Source organism: Vicia villosa, linkage group LG6 (genome assembly GCF_029867415.1).
Source record: "Vicia villosa cultivar HV-30 ecotype Madison, WI linkage group LG6, Vvil1.0, whole genome shotgun sequence".
In the NCBI taxonomy this organism is placed as follows: Eukaryota; Viridiplantae; Streptophyta; class Magnoliopsida; order Fabales; family Fabaceae; genus Vicia; species Vicia villosa.
In genome coordinates, this window is record NC_081185.1 from 288,350 (window position 1) to 299,222 (window position 10,873).

At 33.8% G+C, this 10,873-nt stretch overlaps 1 protein-coding gene and 1 pseudogene across 1 annotated transcript; one reads left to right on the plus strand and one right to left on the minus strand.

Moving 5' to 3' along the window:
• The first annotated feature begins 1,271 nt into the window (after positions 1 to 1,271).
• On the plus strand, positions 1,272 to 2,881 carry LOC131611085 (leucine-rich repeat protein 1-like). The gene is made up of 7 exons (XM_058883206.1): positions 1,272 to 1,432; positions 1,542 to 1,674; positions 1,772 to 1,843; positions 1,958 to 2,101; positions 2,263 to 2,334; positions 2,411 to 2,482; positions 2,573 to 2,881. Exons 1-7 carry the CDS (start codon positions 1,354 to 1,356, stop codon positions 2,652 to 2,654), a joined length of 654 nt encoding a protein of 217 aa, XP_058739189.1. The 5' UTR covers positions 1,272 to 1,353; the 3' UTR covers positions 2,655 to 2,881.
• Positions 2,882 to 3,885: 1,004 nt separating this feature from the next.
• Positions 3,886 to 8,237, minus strand: LOC131608693 (uncharacterized protein At2g33490-like; annotated as a pseudogene).
• Positions 8,238 to 10,873: the final 2,636 nt, after the last annotated feature.

Sequence of the window (10,873 nt, forward strand, 5' to 3'; positions counted from 1 at the left end):
AATGTAAGCTATAGTTTATCATTATCATCTGGGGACGTCATTTCTTCCGAAACAAGGGGTATTGTGGTAAATTCACCAGGGGTGGGCAAGAAGGTTAGGAGGTGGGTGAAGAAAAAACCGCTTTTTATTACACACTCATTCTTTCTTTTTTTTTTATCCAAGTTTTTTCCTCTTTCAACAATAATGGGAAGAAAATGCTGGATCAAAGAAAAATAAGTTATTTTAATGTTCAAAATGTATATAAAGGGGGTGATAATGAGGGTATACTCGTCCCGTTTAGGTCTCCCGCAAAAATTTGTAAAACATTGTTTCCACCAGAAATCAACACTGGTCAAATATTGTTTCCACAAAGAATCGAACTCGATATTTCCCGAGTGTCATCCTTTGACGGAACTCCTTTACCACTGGAGTACAAGTATTTGGTTTCCATTCACTTTACTCTACTAAGATGCAAAATGTATGTTTTCTTAGTTATATTTGAGATTCAAGTAATATCATGATTAAGAATGAAAAGAATTAAACATCCATTAAGAAAATATTAATATGGTGTATGGTCAAAGTCTAAAGTCTCCAACATCACTTCTTTTAATGAAGAGGTGATGATATAGAACTACAAAGGTGGAGTAATTTTTGTGGTGTTGGTGTTCTTTCCACTATCGAAAAAAAAGACATAAGAAAGAAAAAGGTCGAGTGACTTAACACAAAACAAAACAACATGTCTCATGCAATTCAACCAAGTCAAAACCAGTATTGGAATTGGACCCATTAACATGCATTAAAAGACGAGTTTTCTTTATTTTTATCATGCATAGCATTTCTAATGGATTTTGGCAAACCAAGTAGAAAGTAAACTATGCTACCAATCCATCTATTCACTTTTTCGGCGGACCAGAAATTTTAGGTAGTTTGGATAAAAACTTTATACTATTGATTATTCATCTGTTTTAATTTTCACATCCTATTTTTACTAATTTTGCTCTTGATTTTGTCTAAAAATCAGCTATTAAATTGGAGGAGTACAAAGAAAATAGGGGTGCGCCCGAACTCGCTGGGCCTTGGAACCGCCCCTGCACTTTCTTGTCTTACTTTTACTTGTCCAATCACCCGCCAAACTAACTTAATATATACTACTTCCGTTCCTATTTATAAGAGAAAACTTATTTTTTTAGATTTATTAAATAATTAATGTATCTTGACTGTATTATGGAGCAGATACATATCATATAGGAGTAATGATTGACATTTACACATAGGATTGCAATTCTATTTCTATAAATTTTCCTATACAGAATTCAAAAATGTGTAAAACTATATACTTGCAGTGAAGAAAAAAGAAGCTCTAGTCTTTCTCTGATGGAGTCAAGTCCAACCACACTTTTTCATCTTGTTACAATTTGTACTATTCTCTTACTAGCCAATGCAAACTCTGAAGGTAACCAATCCATTTTTTGTTTTGATTGATAAATACAAATAAAAAACACATAATCTAATCTATCTATGTATGATTTCTGAAGAAAGAATCTTTTGATGAATACAAACAGGTGATGCCTTGTACGCATTCAGAAGAGCTGTGAAAGATCCAAACAACATTCTACAGAGTTGGGACCCTACTCTGGTTGATCCTTGTACATGGTTTCATGTTACCTGTGATTCTCATAACAGGGTTACTAGATTGTAATGTTTTCTAAATCCTCTTTTTTCTTCAACTGTTATTACTCACCTCAAAAAACTGGTAAGTAATTAATTTGGTTTTTCTTCTCTTGCATTGCAGGGACCTTGGACATGCAAAACTGTCCGGCCGTTTGGTTCCTGAACTAGGGAGCCTCCATCACCTTCAGTTTCTGTAAGTGAGATATCACGGGTTCATATTCTTACGTTACGTCATTATCTGATATCTCTACACAACTATCAATTGAGCTGACTTAACGGGACTAATGAATATTATTATTGATTGCAGAGAATTGTACAGGAATGAACTGGTGGGTCCAATACCAAAGGAAATTGGAAATTTGAAGAACTTGGTTAGCTTGGGTCTTTACCATAACAATCTCACTGATTCTATTCCTCCCACACTCTCCAACCTCTCTAATATCAAATTCTTGTGAGTTATTAATTCATTCATATCTCTAAAACATTGACACCTCTGAAAAAAGGTCTGTCAGTGACACTGACACTTATGATTACCGGTGCTTCATAGTTCTTGATAACAGTTATAATGATTGAACAACCTATATTATTTGAATATGATGACGATGTTTGCAGGAGACTCAACAACAACAAGTTGACAGGAAGAATACCAAGGAAACTCACTAAACTGAAAAACCTAAAGATCCTGTGAGTGAATCTGTTGTTATTATTTCATCCAGCTCTTCTAGTTTCATTTGGTTAATAGATTATTTTCTTTGTGCAGAGACCTGTCAAACAATGATCTCTGTGGTACCTTTCCCACATACGGCTCCTTCTCCAAATTCTCGCAACAAAGGTAACGCTAATTGCGCGAGTGTAAAACTAATAACAAGACTGTTTCTTAAAATTGTTATGTGATTTGATTGTTTATATAATGTTCCTTCAGTTTCAAGGACAACCCAAGACTTACAGGTCCAGAGTTGATGGGATTTGTGAGATATGATGATATTGGAGGAAGCTGCAAATGAAAGACTGACAGTCCTCAGGCAAAACTACTACAAACATCATGTGATATTCTTGGTCACCAGATCTTTAAATCTAGTAAAGATGGTTTCGAATGTCGATTGTAATATTGATATAGTTGATGTGTAATTAAAATAACATAGAGTAGTAATCCTATTTGGATAATAAATTTCTTTTTACTAGTGCTTGGATTTTGACTATATTCTATGAAATTCACAAATATGCCTTCCAATATAAGTAATTTATCACATAATAAGAGAATGTAAAGAATTTAAAAAGGTGAAAATAGTATACAAATAGTATTTAATCTAGAGTGATTTAGCAATACAATGTGACAATTTGAACACAAAGCTGAACACAAACATCAGATATCCTCTTCGCGCAATTGTAGAGATCGAGCAGGAGCGCAAAGTTTGACAAGACTCTCTTTTGAGAATTTTAACTAGGGGTGGCAAAACGGTCCGCCCGCCCCGCCTTATGCCCGCCAAAAAAACAAACGGGACGAGCATGCCCGTCAAGTAAAATAGACATAAAAGACATGTCCGCCCTGCCAAGAAAAATGGGCATAAAAGACATGTTTGTCCCGCCAAGATAGCGGGTTGACGGGCGCCGGGCGGCGGGCTTACCCGCCTATTTTTATTTATATTTTTTTAATAGATTAATAGGCTTTTTTTATCTTTTAATTAAACTTTTCAATTATTTTTTAAAACAAATTTTTATAAAGGCAACTTTTTAACAAATTTACTTAAAAAAATATTACATATATTTATAAATAAATGTATAAAATAAACCATCAAGAATTGCAATTACTAGAATTAACTAAAAAAAGAGTGAGTTTTGGAGGAGGGACGGGCTTTGGTGGACGGCAAGTTTTGGCGGGGCGGGCTTTGGCAAACGACGGGCCTAAAATCCCAACCCAACCCGCCATTTTTTGGCAGGTGCGCGGACCGATCCGACGGGCCACGGTCCGTTTTGCCATCCCTATTTAAACACTACTACATTTACAAGATTAGATTTGATTGCATGGTCTTTGATTTTAAGTTGAAAGAGATTTGAGTCACCTTATTCAAGGTTGAAAATAAAATGTGAACCTTTATATACCTAAAATATACCTAAAATTTGAAAAATCCAGATGTCTCTGCCAGAAGGACCCGCAAAATTTAAATACATTTGAATCACTTGCAAATGTGACAATTGATTGGTTACTGTCACTTGCTTAAATGTACATTTCAGCAGTAGAACTAATGGGCATTTATTATTTGAATAAAAACAGGACCAAAACTCATTATAATGTTGAATTAACAATGATTGCAACAGATAAAAGAATACTGAGTAAAAGGAATATTCACATAATTCAAAGTAAGCAAAATTTGATCCTAAGCTTGATTCGCCGGTTTCCAAACCGGCGTTAGCTTTAGCATAGAAAGGAAATAATCTGCACAACCATCCAAAGCAACAGCCTCAGTCATCTGATGACGGCCGACTATTAGATAATGCTATGGTGTCAGTGGAGGAGAAGCGATATCCTCGGATATAGATGATGTACGAGAGGATTCTCGTCCTCTTGACCCGTGTAACTCTGCAACTCGAGCACTACTAGAAGGTATGGAGAAACTACGAGCCATGGCCTGAGGTGGCGTTGGCAGTGGCGATGCAACACTTGAAATAAACAGACTATTTGAAGCGGAAACCCTTTGACCTCTAGACACCAACGGACCTGAATGTCCCACCAAACCTAAAAGCCTTGAGTTGGGCGGAAAATTGGTTGGAGGCCTTGGAAGTTCATGAAGCTCACTTATTTTAGGTGAAGACGTAATAGTAGGAGAAGCAGTAGGAGATACTTTGGGGGGTGATGATGGAGGCTGCGGGATTCGAGTAGGCAAAAGAGGTCCAGAGAACTGAACACTTTCCATTGAGACAGGTCTGGTAGGCCAAGGATTACTTGTCAATGGGCCAGAAAAGGCATGTCTTTTAATCTTTTTCGAGTAAGCAGAAACATTATCATGATTTAAGGATACAGGACTGTCTACCGAAGGAAGCGGCAGTCTTGAGAAAGCAGTATTGTTGTTGCTTTCCCTGAGTACAGACTGTGCATTTCTGATAGCGGGACCAGAATATTCTTCTCCGATATCTTTTTTAGGTTTCTTTTGTTCCAATGGAGATGAATACCACAAATTCTTTGTAGGTTCATTTAAATTTGTCTGCATTTTGGAAGGCTTTGGGTTATTTGAACCTGAAGAAATTGAATTCTTTGGAGTTGGTAGCACATATGAATTGAACTTTCGTGATAAAGATGGACGCATCTGCCTCAATTTTTCACTGGGATCCGGTTTATTATCGGGAAAAAGTGGAGCAGATTGGCTCCCTGTCCTAACCCGAAATGAAAACAAATTCCTTTGAAATTTTTCCTGCAATTAGAACAACATAGACTCGTTATATATACTCTTTCAAATATTACTACTTATTTATTCAAGTGTAATATTTAAGATACTTGAAATGTAACTATTTACCTTAGAAGCTTCAGCTGATGAACCTCTGGGAAGTGTAAGTTCTACTTGGTCCAGCTGCAAAGAGGCCAACATAGTTAAGCCGCAAAAAAAATCAGAATGAGAGGAATTCAAGTTAAATTGAGTGTTTTACAAAACTAAAATCATAAATATTATGATTTTGATAAAAAGATTTATGAATTAGAAGTTCATTATATGATAGTAACTTCCATAGCATTATGCATTGACCGGACAAGTTATTATTCCAACTATATTACTGATGCGCATGGAGAAATTAGCCAAATTTATAGTTATGTTTAAGAAACACAGGAGGAGAAAAAAATTACAAATTCATGTTTATTTAAGGTACCTCCATAGAATTTTGTGACGTAGAAACATCTTGCTCCTGTTCATTGTGTCCATAGTCAAAACTCAGTTCCCCATCATCATTCTCATCATAACCGTTGTCGTCGTCTTCTTCATCATCACCTTCGTCGCCGTCCTCCTCTTCCAGACCACTGAAGTGGTAGTCAATGTGTTGCTGTTCGGTAACAGACTTCACATGTGGTTCTACTGTCTCAAGAGACTTGGCTGCTTTCTTGAAGAAACATGTCTGTTTTAGGGTGTAATGGAATGCATTAGTATCAACATAAAAAATGATAAATACGTTCAAAGGAAATAGGGGATAAGACGAACCTGAGCAGCGTTGTGGCGTGCTGCCTGTGTTAGAAGACTACGTGATTGTCCTTGCTTCAGGGATTTCAATCGGAAAACAAACAATGTGGCCTCCTCGTCATATTCATCGCGAGCAGTTTGCAACTGCTGCAATGTAAACGTTTCTCCTTTGCCGCCTTTAGACCTACCTCTTTCTCTGTATTTTGTTACCATATACTCGTAAACATCTCTGCATATCATATTACAAAATGATAAGGCATGTATCACATTTAAAGATAAAAATCAGATTCAACAGAACCTATCAAACCTTTTTTCATCACATTGTCGCTTCATCTCCTGCTCGAGTAATAAGACAAAAAAAAAAACTGATCAAAATTACAAAGATCTTCCACACAGAATAACAAAGCAAGAAATAGTAAATTGAAAATTTACCCCCACTACCTAAATTGCAGAATTAAACTAATTATATTATTAGGTTATAGCAATAACAAAAGACGTGTAGTTTTACATGTAGCTGAAAAAGTAAAAAGAACTTGCCAAAATGTCTTAGTTAGGAGATATTGCATTTTTTTCATTAAATTCTTCACTGATGTACCATTCATCACTTTATCCATTTTGGCTTTAAGTAGTGTATCGCATAATAATAGTGATTTCTTCAAATTCGGCTATATGCTATAGCACCGCTATTTGACAACACTAAATTTACAGAAACTTAATATTGCCTAAAAGCCTAAAAGCAAACTGCATCGAGTAAAGGTATTCAACTGCAGAAGGACAATGAATTGTGATAAAAACAAAGAGTATAGTTTGATAATAAAATCATAGTCTTCCCGGATAGCGGCGCAGAGCGGCCAACCCTGAACGGGGGATTGCAGGGTGACCGCTTTATTTGATCATTTTTCGGAAAAATTACATATGATAATTATAAACATATATTTAATGTATAATTAAACAAATAACTAGACTCATAAATATTCATAAATCAAAGCACATGTGACTATTGAAATTCATAAATGACTATGAAAGAAGGTTAAGATTGAATCTCGACTCAAATTTGATTGAAAAACCAAAAATTAGCCTTAAAACAATGTAAACTTAAGGGGTAATTTCGGTTTTCTAGAGGGGAAAATGATAGCAGGTCAAAAAACCGCTCCGGCCCGGGAACCATTCTGCTTCGCTATCCGTTATTTAGCCTATAGTAGCCGCTATAGTGTTTTGCACCTCTAAGGCTCTTCCCATAGCGGTCGGCCTCCACTATACGCTATTGACTACTACGAATGAAATTGAATTTAAAATTAAAGGAATGTGATGCATGATAAATAAGTAGAGAAAGATGGTTATAACAAGTTAGAAAACTGACCTCAACAATTCGAAGTTCATTCAAAAGAGACTCAGAGGGAACCGTAATTGTCTGTATTATATGAGAGCGCTGAAATGGAAGAAAAATAAAAAGTAATGAAAAGCAGAGAAAAGAAAAAGGCAAGAAAAAAAATAGAAAAGAGAGAGTTCATTAGGAATTACATAGTTATCAATTAGTTTCTGAAGTTTAAACTGGATTTTACCAAGCATAAGTAAAACCTTTCCTGCAGAAATAGAAAATAATAAGGGCGGATAAAGTAATAGGCAAGTAGTCCACAAATCCTGGCGTAACTCGAAAAAAAATGCCGATATTGTTAGATTGAACATCAATAGTGTTCGAACCGTAACTCTCACAATTGTGTGTCTCAGTTTCCAGTGGTTATTAACACTCATTTACATAAAAAATAACAATAATAGGCAAGTGAATTTTGTGATACCTGTTTCTTCTTCGTGATCATTCAACGCGGTTTTCTCGAGCAAACACGAACCCATATCTCGCAAGGACTCCGCAAATTCTATATAAAATTGCTATCAGCATGAATACATTACATAATTTGATTAACAAATTTGCAAACAGCAATGAATGAATCTTATAATACCGTAAGCACTGCTGGCGGTTGCAGCGGCGGCGGAGAGTAAGGTATCGTAGCAGTCTCGCATGTCTTGCATCTCCTGGAAAAAATGAAATTGATGAAATTAAGAAACCCTAGAAAGTATAGAAGAAGTGAAAGTTTGTTCTTACTCTTGTGGCTTGAGCGAGTTCGTCGCGTTGTCCGAGAGGGAGAATGGTTTTGTTGGTGTTGGAGGAGTCATGTTTGTGAAGTGCTAGACCTCTTAGCTTTTTCAGAGAACTCTTCATTGATTGATAGATCGATGGAGGGATGAATGAAGAGAAATTTTGTTTGTTTATTGAAGAGTGATGAATTGATTGAGAAAATGGTATGAAGAGAAGGAAGGTCAAATTTGTTTGTTGAAGCGATTCTTGTGCTTACGGGAACAGCTCACACACATACAAAACTTGTATCACATTATTTTACTCATCTTCTTTCTTCCTTGACTTCTTCCTTTCTCATGCTTTTTTTCCTTTTTCCATTTTCTATATTATTTATTATTATTATTATTATTATTATTATTATTATTATTATTATTATTATTATTATTATTATTGACTATTTTCATTATTTTGGGGCCTTGGGTTTAAGATTATACAAACTTTATTCTTATTTATCCTCCTTATTCCTTGACTTTGACCCATTGTATATTTGCTCCTTAATATTTCCATAATTGATGTTTAATTATGAGTAAATTTGATGTTTTAATTATATCATTTGTTTGTGTAATTATCTTTGGACCATTGATTTGTTAAATATATTATATTTTATGTGATGATTATTTTTGTAAGAAAAAAATTAATAAAAAATAGAGGAATAAAAAAACCTTTAAAAAAATTATTTTATTTTGAGAGAAGACAATTTAGCACGTTACTAAATGTTTTTAACTATTTTAAACAAACACACAATAGATTTTAAAATTATCTAAAAAGTTACTCCCTCCGTCTCATAATAAGTGTCTCATTTGCACTTTTTCTATGTCTCAAAATAAATGTCTCTTTAGAATATCAATGTAACATTTATTACTTTTTTCCACTACTATACCCCTATATATTAGCTTTCACGTTTTTCAACTACTCCACTACCTATAATAAATAAGGGCACTTTAGTAAATGACATTAATTTTATCATTAAAATCAATACATCCAATCATTTTCTTAAGAACCGTGCAAAGCTCAAATATGACACTTATTATGAGACGGAGGGAGTAGTTTTTAGATTACTTATAAGTTTAGACTCCATAAATGCAATATAAGTCGAATGAACCGATTAAATATCATTCTTACTATAGCTCCACCACTAACATTTCTATCAGTAGAAAGAGTAATGCCTTAGATAATTAAAAAAAATCGGTAAGAAACTTATCTTTCTTGAAAATTCATATATTTTTACCATGTCTTTATCATATCTTACCTAATAAAATTAAAATGAACCCTTAAGTTTTATCAACTAATCTTTTAGTCAGTTTTGTAAAAACAATATAATTGAAAAATGAAAAATAGTCTAACTTGACATAAATAGTAAAATATCCTCAGTTCAACAATATTCTTTATTATTTAAGGAATATATAGGGTAAACCCCTCATCTAGGTAATGTAGCATTAAGATGCCATTTGTATGATTTGAAACAAATGGCCTTTTTAAATTGCAAAAAGATGTCTTTCCTCTATAGTAGTCTTCCATTTTCATCCACATAAACCACCTGTTTACAGATGGTGACTTGTTCCAAAAAGACCAACCAAAGCATCAATCAAAATTCCACCATTTTTAATGTAACTATTATAGAATAAAAATCAAATTTTTCCTCATTCACCTAATGAAAAAGCATTGTAATAATCTCTCATGCACAATCCGTGACTATTTGTTTCATCATGCACTTGATGTTGACCATTTTTTGTTGAAAAGGAAAATGAATAGCATGTAGAAATTTCAATGCGGCTCATTATAACAACTACAGAAGACTTAAAGAAAATTATTTCAGAATATAAATAAATAAATCTCTCCTGTTTTCTTTTCTTTGGTCAAAAAATGTGTCTAGAAGAATCAACCTTCATATAAAGTAAGGTAAAAAATAAGTTAAGATTGTTTACCAAAAGCAAAATGAGACTTCAAAATTTATCAATTTTAAAGTTACAAATTATAACTCTCAACTCTAAATTGGAGTCAATTTTTGAGGCAAAGAAATTGGTCAAGAATACTAAAATTATCACAACATTTGAGGACATTGCATCTTACATTAGATTAACTGACAAACTACTATAATCTCATAACTACAAGACCTAACACCACATTCATAACTCAATATTTGAGTCAATTGTTATCCAATCCTACCATTCTTATTTTACTTCAGCTACAAAAGTCTTAAAATTTTGAATTATTGTCTGTCGTAATTTGTTATTTGTTCTGTCTTTGAAGATTCACATATCCAATTGCTAGGCTTCTCCGGTGTTGATTGGGTATGATGGGTTGAATCTAGAAATTTCATATTAGATCAATGTTTCTTTTTTAGCAAGTCACTGATATCTTAGAGAATAAAGAAACAACTCGCAATGTCAATATTTTCATCTAAGAAAGAGTATCGTGCACTAGATACTACAACTACACCAAAAATTTGTAAATTCAATGCATTAAACTAAACATAGTTGCAAATCATGTTATCCATGAAAGAACAAAGCACCTCAAAATACATTGTCAATATACTAGAGAAAAATTGCAAGTTGAGATCATTACCAATATCCTATCAAGATCAGTTAGTAGATTTCCTCACCAAATATCTTCTTCCACAACCATCTCACATTTTGATACCTTTATCTCTCTCTAAGAACTTGTTGGGACTATTACACCATGAGAATCAAGATGGGGTGATGATGATGATCCAACTCTTCATAGTTAGGATTTGTTATTATGATTCTATTGACTAATATTAGAGGTTATTTTATAATATAAATATAACATGCACTTCCATTATTTATGAGTGAATTTAATCACCTGTATAAGTGATAATAAGAGTCATCATTGTTACACTTTAAATTAAAACCACAATTAGAGAAAAAAAAAATTGGAAATCACACATAATGCCACACAAAAAACACAT